At 42.7% G+C, this 17,049-nt stretch overlaps 1 protein-coding gene and 1 long non-coding RNA gene across 2 annotated transcripts in view; one reads left to right on the top strand and one right to left on the bottom strand.

The window, feature by feature from the left end:
* LOC138353524 (uncharacterized) overlaps window positions 1-17,049 on the bottom strand; it is a 41,882-nt gene that overhangs the window by 1,160 nt on the left and 23,673 nt on the right. The window lies entirely within an intron of this gene.
* Window positions 824-14,331, top strand: LOC138353501 (fatty acid amide hydrolase 1-like). Its single transcript, XM_069306479.1, has 11 exons — window positions 824-881; window positions 3,694-3,737; window positions 5,840-6,043; window positions 6,876-6,932; window positions 8,329-8,558; window positions 8,950-9,026; window positions 9,195-9,365; window positions 9,626-10,102; window positions 11,430-11,591; window positions 12,526-12,665; window positions 12,980-14,331. Exons 2-11 carry the CDS (start codon window positions 3,717-3,719, stop codon window positions 13,121-13,123), a joined length of 1,683 nt encoding a protein of 560 aa, XP_069162580.1. The 5' UTR covers window positions 824-881; window positions 3,694-3,716; the 3' UTR covers window positions 13,124-14,331.

Below are 17,049 nucleotides of genomic sequence, written 5' to 3'. Positions count from 1 at the left end.
GGGGCGGGAACCCTACGGCTGCCTGGGGCGGGAACCCTACGGCTGCCTGGGGCGGGAACCCTACGGCTGCCTGGGGCGGGAACCCTACGGCTGCCTGGGGCGGGAACCCTACGGCTGCCTGGGGCGGGAACCCTACGGCTGCCTGGGGCGGGAACCCTACGGCTGCCTGGGGCGGGAACCCTACGGCTGCCTGGGGCGGGAACCCTACGGCTGCCTGGGGCGGGAACCCTACGGCTGCCTGGGGCGGGAACCCTACGGCTGCCTGGGGCGGGAATTCCTAGGATTCTCACTAGGCATCCCTAGAATCCTAGGGATGCCTAGAGAGAAATAATCCCGGGAATGCCTAGAGAGAATCCCAGCGATGCCCAGAGAGAATCCCAGCGATGCCCAGAGAGAATCCCAGCGATGCCCAGAGAGAATCCCAGCGATGCCCAGAGAGAATCCCAGCGATGCCCAGAGAGAATCCCAGCGATGCCTAGAGAACAAGGAACAGCAGCTTCAACCTCAACAAGCCACAATGTTGGATAGAAAACAAGAGATAGTTTTTTCACTATTGAGATATACTGGCCTTCAGGTAAGTTCAGTTACTAGACTCATCTTAATGGGGAATTTTAGCTGAACATTTTTTGAGAATATAGATGAGCTAACACTATCATGATCCCTCATAATGAACTGGGGGTCCCATCTCACCCATTGCTATAATATTCCATCAGATTCACAACGTTAGTGTGTTCACTCTGAAATCGTAGTACTAGACGAGTTAGCCCTAAAGTAAAACAGTTTTCTCTATACGACAGAATCTGAGAAAACGGCCTCAAATTATTTCATTCGTTGCTATGGCAACATCTCATGCACACATACTTAAACATCAACACCGGCAGGTTTTGTACCTTTGGATTTCCTTCACATTAATGGTCGTCACACGCACACACATGCATCAACCTCACCCTAAAGAACACGCACGCTAGAGATCACTATCAAGCTCGGATTGACAGCACACTAATATTCACCAAACTGGATAAATCATTCTGTTAACTTCTAAAGAGGCGCATCCGGCCCTTGAGACCGGATGCGCAGTACTATTATTCTTTTTGTAATCTGTTTACCTCCAATTAACATGATGTACGAAGCCGAGGTCAAATTTCTTCTGTTTCCTATTATTGGGGACAAGAAGCCTGATAGATCTAGGCCAACAACTGACGTTTCCAATTGTCTCAGTCCTGTCACGGGAACTGAACCAAGAGCCTTTCGGTTGTGAAAATACTACGCAGACTGCTGCGCTAGAGCACCCCATAGGCTAGTTTTGCCTTTGGCAGTCACTGTTTAGCTGAATGATTTTAAGCTGAGCATTAATATTTTTTTTTTTTTTTAGAATTTCTAAGCTGAATGTCGAGTTTCTTTTCGCGGGTTTGCGAGAGCGAGAAATCCCTTTCTGAGCATGTAAAGTGATATTGCTAATATAGGGTCAAGTTTAACGTGATGGTGAAATCAGCGTTGGATGCCAAGAACTCATAGCTTGTGTGGGAACACCAAGCAACGCCGGCTAATTACCTGATCATAATGTAATTCATAGAGTCATTATGAATACAAATCATACATTTTTACATATAAAATTGTGTTCAGCACAAAGTAATTTGTTTACTCTATGAATTTAATATAACGAAAAGATAAAACTAGAATTTAGAAATATATATATATTTTTATATATTATATATATATATTACATATAAATATATACATTATATATATAAATATATATTATATTTTTAATATATATATTATATATACAATGTATATATATTTATTATTATATATGACCGAAAAAGTAAGATTAATAATTCTAACACGAATTTTCTCAATATTTCTTATGTTTCTTTTCACTGTCGATGGTAAATGAAAAATCAATTCTATATATATTATATATATATATATATATATATATATATATATATATATATATATATATATATATATATATATATATATATATATATATATATATTATATAAGTATATATATAACGCACCAGACTATAATAGAACGGATAAAAAAGCTCTAATGCAATATTATATTAATCATAATTGTTAATACTAGTAGAGTATTATTAATTAATAAACCAGACGTACCTATATCAGCTGATTCTGGCGGTGACACATACAGGGAAAGGTGTTACCTTGGTGTAAGTACACAGTTCCCAACTATATTATTTATGTTGTTTGGACAGTGTTGCGACCTTAATCCTGCAGAGGTTGATAGGCCTAAAGCTCACCATCAACCCACGCAACTTCAGCGGCCAGCTGATCAAATATTACACGACCACACCGCACCCGCGAGAGGTATCGATTTTCGACATCAGTTCGCCGATAACATTAACCTCTCGCTTGTGGTGTACCTGTTTTTCCGATGATATTTGTCTCTCGTAGACTTTCACCTCGCTCTTATTCATTCTCTCTCTCTCTCATGAAGTGCGTGATGTCACTAGCAGAGTCACACAGGGTTCTGTACTCTGACCAATTCTGTTTTTGATATACGTAATTGATCTTGAAGAAGAAACAGATTCATTCTTCTCAATTTTGGCATCATCAGCAAACATTATGAGAAGGATTAAGACAGGAGGACGACAGCATGAGGCTACAAGATGACCTGGACAAACTGAAGGAATAGTCCGACAAATGGCTATCAGTTTAGCCCGAGCAAATGTAAAGTAATGAAGATAGGTGTAGGTAGCAGATCAGATACAAGGTACCAGTTGGGATATGAAATCCTTCAAAAATCAGATAGAAAGACCTGAGAGTTTATATCATACCAGACCTGTCCCCTGAAGCCCACATCAAGAGGATATCAGCGGCATATGCTAGGCTGGCTTTCTAATACCTTCAGAAACGTGTGTAAGGAATCATTTAGGACCTTATATACCACATATGTCAGACCAATCCTGGAGTATGCAGCGCCAGCATATCTGGTCAGTATCTCGTCAAGCACAAGACTAAATTGGAAAGGAGTCGATTGCCAAATCAACTAAACTAAATTGCAAAAGTGGGTTGGGAGGAGAGCAACCAATCCAAGAATTTTAATAAAACTTAAAAACGGGTTATGCTCTTATGAGTTCGCACTCTGAAGTCATTAGCTTCTCTGAAGTTCATAAAGTGTTACACAACTCTGATAAATGGTGCATAGTGCGATGGTGGTGGTAACCACCATCATCGAACACAATGAAGACGAAAATTTAACATCGTCATCCATCTTGTATATATATGTAATATATATACATGCATATATATGCATATATATATATATATATATATATATATATATATATATATATATATATATATATATATATATATATTTATATAATATATATATTTATATAATATATATATTTATATAATATATATATATATAATATATATATATATATAATATATATATTTTTATATAATATATATAAAATATATATAATATATATAATATATATATATATATTATATATATATATATTATATATATATATATATATATATTACCACGTAATCCGTCATGTCCCGCAATCACAGGTAAAACCATTTCAAATGTTGTCGACTCATCTTGGCGTTTCTCTAGATCAAGAATACATTATAGATTGGGTAATATACAATAGGATAACTCGTAAAGACAACAAGTGAATTAATAACAGCTCTTACTAACTTGCAGGAACCTTGTCTACGAGGCTCATCATGTTGTGCGCACATTACCAGGTAAGAAAAGACTTAACTTTGTACTCATAAACCATCTCTCACACACACACACACACACACACACACACACACACACACACACACACACACACACACGACATATAACGCTAGTTTCAAAGCGTTATACGACAAAGAGTGCTGGGAAGACAGGTTCACCACGAGCGTAGCTCTCATCCTGTAACTACACTTAGGTAATTACGACACCACCAAGCATGCATCAATTAAACACGAGAACAACATTTATAATAATTGTGAAACTAAATCATAGAGTGATAGACATGTGAATCGAAGAAACCCCCTCCCCAATGGCGTGACGTGGAGAGCAAAGCTAGTGGAAGTTAGGGAAAGTAATTTCTTAACACTTTATCTTGCATACGTTGTGTTACCTTTAATTAACATTAACTAATTAAACCTGTTAAAGCAGGACAGGCAAAACAACAATCAATAACAACCAAACAATTTATATTGCACAGTCAAGAATTTTGTTTTTACTAGTTCTAAGCAGTCTCGACACTCGTTATCGTGAGCATCTAATCAAGTAGTTATTAAGACCTAGTTTCTAATCGCTCTCGTGTCCACAGGTGTGGGCCACACCTTGTATGCACATCTGTCACAGGTGTGGGCCAGACCTTGTATGCACATCTGTCACAGGTGTGGGCCAGACCTTGTATGCACATCTGTCACAGGTGTGGGCCAGACCTTGTATGCACATCTGTCACAGGTGTGTGGGCCAGGCCTTCTATACACATCTCGTGACGACGGGTGGTTGGGCACCATTCCTTCCCTCCGTCCCATCCCAAATCCTTATCCTGACCCCTTCCCAAGTGCTAAATAGTCGTAATGGCTTGGCACTTTCCCCTGATAATTCCTTCCTCCGTGACGACGAGGTCTCCAGTCACAGGCTACAATGATCACCTGGAAGGCTTCTTGTGTTTTCTCCATATTAAACCTCTGTCTGCCCCCTGGTAACCTTCGAGCAAATGACAGAAGTGAAAGCAGACATGACATTGCAGGCGATGAGTCACAATAACGTGGCTAAAGTATGTTGACCAGACCACACACTAGAAGGTGAAGGGACGACGACGACGTTTCGGTCCATCCTGGACCATTCTCAATCGACTTGAGAATGGTCCAGGACGGACCGAAACGTCGTCGTCCCTTCACCTTCTAGCGTGTGGTCTGGTCAACAGACATGACAAGATAGCAAGGAAAGGAGACAAGACGGAATTACATGCGAATTAAAAAAATATCTGGCGACTGTGGAATGGGGGTGGAAGTTAAGGGTTACTTACCTAGTCCAACAAATAAAAATACACAAAGCGAAAATGTCCAGAGGCTAAGAAGAGGTACACAGCATCACTGAGGAATAAAAGGGGGCCGAGGGAAAAAACGCCAAGAGCTAAAAAGTAATAGCAGGAGAAAATGGGGAAAAAACACAGATAACAGTGAATAGAAGAGAACTATAACAGGCATCAAAAGAGTATCAGAACGAAATTATGAAAATGACTTTCCATTCATGCCTAATGGATGTATCCACGAGCCTTGCTAGCTAGGCCCCGTCGTATGGTCCTGCCTGAAGAACGCGCGCGCGCGCGCACACATGCGCGCACACACACACACACACACACATTACAGGGGGGGCACAGGTGCACACAATACACAGGTACACACATTACAGGGGGGCACAGGTGCACACAATACACAGGTACACACATTACAGGGGGGCACAGGTGCACACAATACACAGGTACACACATTACAGGGGGGCACAGGTGCACACAATACACAGGTACACACATTACAGGGGGGGCACAGGTGCACACAATACACAGGTACACACATTACAGGGGGGCACACAATACACAGGTATTTGATATGTAGCACTTCGGCTAGGTCTAATCAATTATCTACCATAGCCGCAGCGTGTACATGCATCACGTAGCTTCGTGATATCACGTATCAGGGACCCATATACTGTACAAGTTGTATCTCCAACACGGTACATGATAATACAAGGAAAAAGCAATAAACCAGCTGATGGATGAACGTTTCCAACAGGTTTCTCCGCAGTAGCAGTTGTTACCAAGTTTTCCGCTTTACAGGAGAAACTTCAGGATTCGTTGGAGCAGCGGCAGAAGGAGGTGCGGGTGGCACTAAACCGACTGGAGGCGGGACTCAACGAGGGCGGGGAGCTGCTGTCGGAGGAGAGGCTGGCCATCTTAGCCCTGCCTCCCACAACACTCCTCCAGAGGCTCAGGGAGGGTCACCTCGCCCCCACGCATGTCCTCAAGGCATTTCAGGCCAAGGTCAGCTAGTTTTACCATGTTACTTATGTCCCCCTGGCTCAAGAGGTCAGCTTAACTGCCTTGTTATAAATGGATAGGGCCATCAGGTTCAATGTCAGTCTCTTGTGGGGCATTATTTATGCTGGACAAAATCATGAACCGTTTTTCGCGTGTACGTGAATCAAACCAGGCTAAGGTCACTTGTTACATGACACAAGCAACACTGACTACATGTGTGTCAGGAGCCATCTCTCACTCTCATTGAATTCCACAATCAGAACTCATTCATGACTCTTGGATTGGTTTTGGTAGAGGATTTGGTGTTTTTGATTATCAGTGTAGCGTGCATGTCACACCCGCACCTCTATACGTCCCGTCACACTGTCTGTATCCCGTGACTACATCCCGTCACACTGTCTGTATCCCGTGACTACATCCCGTCACACTGTCTGTATCCCGTGACTACATCCCGTCACACTGTCTGTATCCCGTGACTACATCCCGTCACACTGTCTGTATCCCGTGACTACATCCCGTCACACTGTCTGTATCCCGTGACTACATCCCGTCACACTGTCTGTATCCCGTGACTACATCCCGTCACACTGTCTGTATCCCGTGACTACATCCCGTCACACTGTATCCAACGACTGTAGATTGTGTCAATTATAGTGACAATCCGGTCACTATGATGATCAAGTCACCACAAGAGTGGGGCACGGGCATGAGTAGCCCGTAAGTGGTAGATGTTTGGGGTGAATGTGATGTTTGGTCGTGTAAGGAGTCACCGTGTGTATCCCGTCACACTATAACTATCTGATCACACTAGCAGGGGACCGTGTCTTTGTCACAGGCCATCGTCACCACCTACAGAGTCAACTGTGTGACGGAGTTCATCCCCCAAGCAGAGGTACGTTCACCAACGTAAAAGTGCGCGCGCTCTCTTGAGGGTAAGTAAGCAATTCTCAGAAGAAAGCGCCAAGCCGGGATGACTATGTAGTTAATTACCCCTCAAAGCACATTTAAATTAAGCTAGTCCACCCATCCACCTACCCCACACACTTGAGGGGGGTCGAGCATTACCTACCAAGCCTTGCCTACCCAGCTATTGGTGATCTAATGCAGCAACTAACGACTCAACTCTTCCCTAGTTTACCTATTGTTTATAAACAAAAGTGTGTTCATTTTCTACTGTCTCTTTCCTTTAGTTCATTGCAGTTGTTCACAACTCTTGCGTTAAAAAAAAACGATTTTTCTAACATCTTTGCGGCTCGTCTGCGTCTCAAGCCTTCATTCTTGTGTTCTCTTGTTATACTGAACAAGTAATTTATCGACTATTTCCTTGAGACACGTCCTCTCGTCTCTTCAATTGCGGAAAGGTTTAGCTTAAATAGAATTCCTCTTAATTTTTCCAAGCTTTTTTTTGTTGTTGTTTATTTAGATGGTGAGAGGGGGGAGGGGGGGTCTACGTCGAGGCAGCGTACTCGACACTGGGTCTTAGGTCATGCACCTTTCAGGTCTCCTCCTTAGGTTCCGAAATGTTTTTTTTCGGTCATGCAAGTGGACATGTGATCAGACCAGTGAGGACCATATTTTGCAATTTACCAGAATTCATGAACTTTTTCTCCTCACGTTCGTGACTTCTCAAGTTTGACTTCTTTTGGACTGGACGGTAGAGCAACGGCCTTGTGTCTTGCAGGCCGACGTTCAATCCCCAATCCTCCAAGAGGTTAAGCAGCATCCCTGCCAAGTGCTATATAGTCGTGGTGGCTTAACACTTTCTCCATATAATTTACCTAACCTTCCCTTTTCGCATTTTATGTTTTAAAATTTTACAGTTCGGGATTTATTGTCTTTGTAGATATAATAGTGTACCTGACCAATACCCTGCATTATTTCAAGCAATACTTATGATTTTGACAAGACTTCAGAAAATTTATTAATTTTCAGTAAATCCCATTTGTACAATCTTTTCAATCTGTTAATAAATGTGATCAAAAGACCGTATATGAATTTTTTAAAAGTTGTCAACCCGTTGGGACTGACAACTTTTAGAAATAGCAACATTATTCCACCTATATAAATAAATAAATTAATAAATAAATAAAATAAATAAATGTTTATTTAGGTAAGGTACATACATACAAGAAATTTTTACAAAGATTGGTGGACTTATAGGTAGAACTAGTACATACAATGCCTAAAGCCACTATTACGCAAAGCGTTTCGGGCATAAACATGTCGGCTGGTGTACTCTCACCTTTGAGTGACTGAGTTTGAGCATCCAGCATTTGTGTGTCCCACAGGCGTGGGCCACAGCACTGGAGGCGGGCCCGCCCGAGGCCAGGAACCTGCCACTGTTCGGGCTGCCGGTGAGTGTGAAGGACAACATCGATGTCGAAGGTCGGGACTCGACCCTCGGACTCGCCAAGAAACTCTATCGCCCAGCCACCTGTCACTCCGCCATAGTCCACGCTCTCCGCTCCCAAGGGGCTGTCCCCTTCTGCAAGACCAATGTGCCCCAAACTTGTAACAGGTGAGAGACAACATGTCACTACCTTCTTTCCAGCAGGCGAGGCTACACCAACCTCCCACACCCTGTCAACCTTCCTTCTCTTGCCAGCCTCTTCCGTGCCAGCTCACGCTGTCACCTCCACCCACAAATTTTATAATTTAGTGATAATTCTGTTAGCTGTGGGATAAATTTATCGAAATACTGCACAGGTTCTAGCAAGTTGTTTCATGATTCAAGCTCCTGGATTCTGCTCGTTAACGTACTGTTGGTAGATGCAATTAGACCGTCAACATAAATTATATTGTCACAGAAGGATGAGCAGTGTTAGGCTCTCTGACACAGTAATCACAACTCTTCATATCAAACACATTATTAGAATGCCATGTGTGTTTATATGATATGACCATTACAGCTATGGGTGCAGCAACCCGGTGTGGGGTGAGACAGTCAACCCAAGCAACATGGAGCGCACCTGCGGCGGCTCCTCAGGTTGGTCAACCAAACCCTTCCCGTCTCACTTGTCCTCCTCATTCCTTCCATGTGACACCCGTCAGTTGTCCAACCTTGTCCTCTATGTTGTCATTGTGCTCATTCTTCCCGTTTGTAAGTGTTGTTTTCTGGTTTGTATCACTAAGCCAGCATGTTTCCGCGCCACAGGTGGAGAGGCGGCGCTAGTGGGCGCAGGTGGGTCGGTGTTTGGGGTGGGCGCGGACCTGGCTGGCAGCGTGAGGATCCCGGCCCACTTCTGTGGTGTGGTGGGCTTAAAGACCACCACCGGTAGACTCAGTAACAAGGGCATCACCACTGCAACTAAAGGTGCAACAGGAAGTAAGTAGCACAAGTCCTGATCTCGAGGTCACTGTTATAACTAATTAAGAAGCACTGTTGTAACACACTTAACAGGAACAATGTAGTAAGCAGTTAGCAGGAGGATCTTTGTCTTGATGGTCGCTACTTCAGCACCGCCAAGCCAACCTCTCCTCACTAATTATATAGCAATTTTCCCTGTTATGGGTAGTATAGATATATACTATATTATAGATATATGCTATATTCCATGAGCGTGATGCTCGTGTCCCCCTCCCCAGTCCTCTCGGCACCGGGTCTACTGGGGCGCGACGTGGAGATCGTGGTGGCTGGGATGAGAGCGCTGCTCGAGGGCGACCTCATGTTCCAAGCTGACCCCAAGCTGGTGCCACTGCACTGGCGACACCACCTCTACACTGACGACCGTCCACTTCGTATCGGCTGGTACGACCACGACGGCGTGTTTCCGGTGACTCCTGGATGCCAGAGAGCCGTGGCGGTGGCCCGCGAAGCTCTTCAGGCGGCTGGCCACCAGCTGGTGCCATTCACGCCACCCGAAGTGCATCAGGCGTTCAACATCATGGCTGCTTGCGTCACCTCCGATCAAGGTCACGGCTTGCTTCAACTCCTGAAGGGTGAGGTGGTCGACCAATCCATCAGCACCAACGCTAAGATTATGGCAGCGCCCAGGTTCGTTAAGGCCGTTCAGAAGCATATCATGCAAGAGAAGTCGCCACTCATGGCTAAATTTTTGTCAAGTAAGTTGTCTTGCCTCACAAATAAAGCTGGCTTTCCTCTTTATGATATTACACACTTTCCAGAGAATGGTCCCATTACCCCCCAAAGGTTGAGAAAAACTAAAACAATGTAGCGACGTTACTGGGGTAATATTATGGCGCGATATTGACTCTTATAGCCGATACAAATTTTGCAGAAGTTCCAAAACTCTGAAATAAGTTTAGTATCTTTATGCTCTATTGATGCACCTGCGTGCACGCGTGTTGAGTGTTACCAGGCATGGTGCACACGACTTGTTTGTGCATGTGTGATTGTGAGCTGTGTTCATCCCTAACCATTGAGGGGAGAGTCCGGACTCCCCATCCCCCACCACTGAGGGGGGAGAGGTCACTTTCTCTCCAAATCTCGCCTGGAGGATTCTGTTCTCTTAGGAGTTCAAGTACTACACACACACTTCCTGATCATATGCAACATGTTCTTCATCTATTGAGCCTGATACCAGAACATCTTCCTTCTCCTGATAGGGCTGGGAGGCAAGTTAGGTTGGTCTTTAAGAATGCTCGAACTCTTATTGGATTTTCTGCTTCCCTGCTTATAACTATAAATTATTTCTGGCCCGTTCCTATATATATGTTGCCATTTTCATCTCCTCTTCAATCATTATTTGTGTTACTCGTTTTCTGTTCAATTTTGCCTTCTACTACAGCCTGGTGAACCAGAACGTTATTTTAATACCTCCGGGTATTAGGACAGCCCCGGATTTAACGAGTACGGTACAGCACTCCCACATCCCCTCTTACAGGTCCTTAAATAGAGTGGATATCACATTTTGCATCATTTCCTTAGAGACCATTTTACCATGAAATGACCTCCTGGTACTTGCGATTACCATATGATAGTCGTCCTCTCCAATAATTTCTTCTAGAGCAGTTAATTATCCCTATAGTACCGCCATAGTCATCACAGAGCTCATCGGCGTGTCGTGGCTAGGACACACATTATGTTTTGCTGTTGAATTAGAAAAAATACAGAGAAAAGTAAATCTGGTCATGTCGTAAGTTCTTACGTGCTACTTCTACCAGCCTTTTCCTTCAAATCATATTTCCCTATTTCATGTTTTCCTGTTCATTTGGCAAGCATGAATAAAACCTATTTTAAGTTCAAATTATTCTTGTATCTTTCACCAACGTACTGCAAATACAAGCAATTGCAAACAAAACAAGAACACCTCACTTAACCTATCCTAGGCATAACTATTAAACAAAATATGCATAATTACATAGTTATATTCGAGCAAATCCATCAACTTTGCATCACCAAGTTATATAAGCATTGTCATGATTGCAGACGAAACGGCGAAGTCGCACCAACTGTTGCGCGCCCTGGGAGAGCAGGAGGACTACGTGGGGCAGCTGACGGAGGCCTGGACCACCGCTCGTCTTGACCTGCTCCTCTCCCCAGCCTTCCCCATGCCTGCTCCACCCCATTCCTACCCAACTAAGATCATGGGTAATGCCCAACTCGGCTTTCCTACTCAACTAAGATTATGGGTAATGCCCAACTCGGCTTTCCTACCCAACTAAGATCATGGGTAATGCCCAACTCGGCTTTGAAGCACCTTCCTTATGAAGAGAGAATAACAAAGCCTAATTTGCATTCTCTAGACAGAGGAAGATATGAATGAAATATACAATTAGAGTAAAGGGTATAAAAGGGGTTTCTTGAGATGATTTCGGGGCTTTAGTGTCCCCGCGGCCCGGTCCTCGACAGGCCTCCACCCCCCAGGAAGCAGCCCGTGACAGCTGACTAACACCCAGGTAACTATTTTACTGCTAGGTAACAGGGGCATAGGGTGAAAGAAACTCTGCCCATTGTTTCTCGCCGGCGCCTGGGATCGAACCCGGGACCACAAGTCCAGTGTGCTGTCCGCTCGGTTGACCGGCTCCCCAAACTAAATGCTAAATATACCAACAGAACTAAGTTTAGGCTCGGAAAAAGACCAGACTAAACACTGGTTTGGAAAAAGGGGGTAAATTTATGGAATAAATTACTGGTTAAAAATAGCAGACATGGGATCGCTGGATTGTTTAAGTGTTGGTTAGACACATATGAATGAGTTCAGTTGGGTATATGTGGATGAGCTGCCTGGCACGGGCCAGCGGGTCTTCTGTAGGTCCCTTCGTTTCTTTTTACCTCATATAACCCTGCCTGCCTACACTCTTAACATTCCCTATGCTTCGTGTACACGAGCACTCATGCCTCCCTTACACCTTAGTGTGATACAACCTGTGTGTGTGTGATATAGCTGTTACACCCGCCTTAGTCTCGCCTGTGACCTTGAATACTACTGCTAAATCTTCCTCTCGTATTGCGTGTCACTAGCGCCAGGGTCCGTTGCCTTCTAAGTGTGGTGGTAGTAATATTATCTCTGATCTCCCGACAGCGGCCATGATCACGAGTGCTCTCTACAACCTGTGCAACTTCCCGGCGGGGGTCGTGCCAGTCACCCACGAGACACAAGACGACCAGGACAAACTCGACGACTACCCGACCGACGACTTGATGTTCCAGCTGGTGAAGGAGGTCAGTCCGGGAGCTACAGTCGACTCCAAGACACCGTTCCCAACTTATCTTTAAATTACCTTCAATTTAAAAAGCACTGAGATTACGAAACACAGAATTACACAGAACTTTTAACTTTGTCATTTTATGAAAATTATAGCATAAATTTTTTCAAAAATACAAATAATGGGATTTTGTTTAGTAATTACTTTTATTTTGTGACAGTTTTCCTAAATCTCGCAACAAATGTTTAAGTTAAACGAGATGGCTGGCAAGGGGACAGGAGGGAGGGCGATATTCCACAATAAATGTGTGTAAACATTGTCATGTTCCAGGCCACTCGCGGCGCCACGGGCCTGCCCATCGCGGCGCAGGTGGTGGGTCTCCCCTGGCAGGAGGAGGTGGTGTGTCGTGGGATGCGGGACCTCCAGGACCAGCTCAAGACCGCCCAGGCTGGCACCGACCCAGTCTTTCCTTAGTCCCTGCACTATGCCACAGTGTACAGACCCACGACCATCCCACAGTAGGCTACTCGTCGTCCCCGGGACTACAATACAGCCTTGGTAGTGTGCTGGCAACGTCGCAATATAGATCTAGGTTTATACTACAATGAGACACGTGGGTAATGTTATGACCCATCTCACATGTTTCAAATTTGTTATGGGACCGCATCACAAGGTTGTCTACGGAGCTTAGTCACAGCGTAGTCTTATATTCGACCACACCCCTCAATGTTGTCACCGGACTGCTACAACGTAGTCCCTCAAGCCACACCACTCTTGTCTACGGCCTCATAGTCCCTGAACCACACTGCATCATTCTCAAGCCACACCACAATATAATACTAGACCCACAACGACATACTGTCCCTGCATGAATAATGCCAGGACAATATTCCTCAGTGTCGCAACATAGTTCGACCCAGGTCACTCCACATTGTAGCCTACGCTACATGCTCTCTATAACCTGTGTAACTTCCCTGTAGGGGAGTCGTGCCAGTCATCCACCAGACAGAAGACGACCAGGACAAGGGGGGTAGAAATAGCCTAAGCTACTCTACCCCTTTGAGATGTATTTCTTTCTTATCTCAATAAACATACTTGAACTTGACCAGGACAAACTCGGTACGAAAGAACTCTGTAGCCAGACCACTATACACTATTGTTTCTATATATTCCGTAGCCCATACGTTTCAAAAACATGTATAACTGTGCTGCCACCTATCAGTTGGTGAGGCAGGAGTCATCGTTTAGAAAACGGATTCCCAACGTCCCAATGTGTCAAGCACTAGGCTATTTGTTACTCGTATAAAATCACGCACAAAGGACACCCAAACCCCACAGATCTGAAAATGAAAGATTTGACGACATTCCGGTCCGTCCTGGATGTCTGAGTGTCAGATTTTCAGCCACGTTATTGTAACATGGTCGGCATCAAGCACAAAAGTTTGTGTCTAAAATTTAAATCACGCATCACTGAGATGCAAAATTTGGAAATAATTATAATTAAAATTCAATGTTGAGGTTATTCCAAATAGGTGTCAATACATAATGACAACATTAATCTTAAATTCCAAAGAAATCATTACAAAAAATGTTCTTTTATCGCAATTAATTAATCTAGTGGAATACAAATGATGTTCACAATTGTCCTTTTTTGAAAAAACAATAAAGATATTGAAAATCCAGAGTTATTTCATTTAACATTAAAACCATTTAACAAAATTCTATGAGAAAATTGCTGGTAGAACCCCAGTAGTGAGAACCCTGGTAGTGAGAACCCCGCTAGTGTGCCAACCCTGACAAGTCACCTTTTAACTAACAATAGGCCTATGTAAACCCACACAAGCTCTATGTATGCCACCATATGCATATTATATATATATATATATATATATATATATATATATATATATATATATATATATATATATATATAATATATATAATATATATATATAATATATATATATATATATATATATATATATATATATATATATATATATAATATATATAATATATATATATATATATATATAATATATATAATATATATATATATATATATATATATATATATATATATATATATAGGTGGTACCCCTATATATATATATATATATATATATATATATATATATATATATTTTGTTTATGATCACAACAGTTCAAGCAAGTTTAACTATATTCACAAAACTGAACTGCACCGGGTGATAGTCTGACCCGTAGTTATCTCGCTATCAACAGCTGATCCAAGATCAACACAAGAAAAACACTAACAATGAGAGAAATGTTTGTACTCGCTTTAGGTCCAGCCTGTCACACTCACACCTTGCATACATACAATGCTGTAATTCACAAACTACTAGGCATACAATGGCCCCTTGCACTACCTTGGTCTCCTGATGACCCCGAGCTCTCCCGTAAATACCCAACAAAGTATACTTACGTCTTGTATTAACAGAACTTGATTTTGTGCACACATACTGTGCACTCTTGAGAACTCATCTGGCAAATTTGCCAGATGAGAACTCATTTGCCATTAGCTGGCAAAATCCATTCTCTCATAGTGGGGTCCAGATCAAAGAATTCCTAGAGAGAATACCATGGAAAATAGAATTCGATGAAACGGTAACACACAAGGCGTGACAGCCTTCATAACTACCAAATACGAAGACACTCCGGGAAAGATCCATGCCACCCCAGAGACAGAGACAGAGCCCATGGTATAACAATGCCTCGAGACCAAAAAACACTTATAAAAGCATATTAAAAATACCGAGAGCACGGAACAAAAGAGGAATCACAACATATGCTTAAGAGAGAGAGAATGCTTTAGTGTTGGGCTTAAGGCCCATCAACAGCATGAGGGGACATTATCGCCTCGACACTGTACCTTACTGACCAAACACAAAGTATACTTTAGTCCAGGACTAAAGTGTCTAAAACTAAATATAAGTTACACTTCTTCGTGTATAATCACTGTGCATGACAATAATAATGAATACATAATTTATTCCAGGCATTTAGGTATCTATTCTTCTTGGCAATCTGTTTATGCATTCAGATTCTGCAATTTTGACACGCCAGCGGATATATGGTAACTGTTGCCAGTACTCCAGCTCATAATTATAAATTTGTCGTATGTTGGGCCTTCTGCAGTTTCCTTTATTCCTGTCTTCAGTAGGAGAATAAAGCATCAAAGACCAATGATAAGCTTAAACTAGTACATAGCCTTAAGATAACACACTAGAAGAGGGTGGCCGGCTGCCCCTAAGTCTCTCTCCCCTTCCTTTTACTTCCCCCCATTCTTCCATCCTTGCCCTCTTTCTCCCCAACATCCCTGCTCTTCACAGTCTCCAAATCTACCACCACTCTCACCTCTCTGCCCTCTCTCCATCTTTCCCTCCCTCCCACTTTCATTTCTCTCCAAAACATTCCCCTCTCCCTCCCTCCCTCCCTATCAATCCTCCTCCTCCTTCCCTCTTGTCACATAAAATTACATAACGACGCACTGAAACTGCTAAATAAGTACAATATACGAGCAACACTAATAATATCTCAGGTTTTACTTCATGAAAATCTCACAAGGGGGGGGGAGGGGGGAAGGTGGGACGATCATTAGTGGTATTTCTTAAAAGTGTGGCACTGGAGACTGACCTATGACATCTCCATCCCCCAAATGTCTCATGTGTGAAAGTTAGGTGACGCTAGGATTCAACATCAGTCTCTTCAAAACTCGAGACATTAATGTACGCCTGTTCAAGGTTAAGAGGCGGAACACAGGAGCTGTAGTTCGTCCCCATAAGAACAGAAATGTTGGTCCACGCGCGTACACTATCATTAAGTTTTTGTGATAATTTGTTGCACACTATCATATATTAATCACTCGAGAGCATAGATAACAAATGTAGAAGAAATGACAGTTCAATTCAATAACTACTTATCACCAGCTTCACAAATTTAAAACCATAAAAGCTTGTGATAAGAGTTGATAACAATTTTTAATGGCGTCAGCATATATATAAAATGAAGCCATTAAAAATAAAATTTCCTCTTTATGCAGTCACATGTGTGGGGTGGATAGCTTCAGCTACCACTATGCCAGTCATGGGGTCGGGCCACACGAGGGGTAAACACGTTAAAACCATTGCAATGTTCCTAATCTATATAAATGACTTAAGGTGAACTATAAGAATGAGTTTGTGACTGATGCTACGAGTTTGGCCAGACTAACATACTAGCAGATTGTAACCTTAGATGATGTAGGCAGAGTATAATGTTCTCAGGTTTCTGAACCTTTTTAACTACCTTCTACTTAAAAATAGATTTGGCTTTCAGTCTAAATGTTTATTTAAAATGTCTAAAAATTGACTTGAGTCAGTTTCATCGGCAAAATATTT

The sequence above is a fragment of the Procambarus clarkii genome, chromosome 6, assembly GCF_040958095.1.
Source record: "Procambarus clarkii isolate CNS0578487 chromosome 6, FALCON_Pclarkii_2.0, whole genome shotgun sequence".
NCBI lineage: Eukaryota > Metazoa > Arthropoda > Malacostraca > Decapoda > Cambaridae > Procambarus > Procambarus clarkii.
The sequence above is the reverse complement of the archived record's forward strand: the minus strand, read 5'-3'. Positions and strand labels throughout refer to the sequence as shown.

Bases quoted from the DNA above. Each gene is read 5' to 3' on its own strand.
- LOC138353501 (XM_069306479.1), top strand. From the start codon at position 3,717: ATGTTGTGCGCACATTACCAG. The intron at 8,559-8,949 runs GTGAGAGACAAC...TGACCATTACAG, and splicing joins GTGCCCCAAACTTGTAACAG to CTATGGGTGCAGCAACCCGG. The intron at 9,027-9,194 runs GTTGGTCAACCA...TCCGCGCCACAG, and splicing joins CACCTGCGGCGGCTCCTCAG to GTGGAGAGGCGGCGCTAGTG.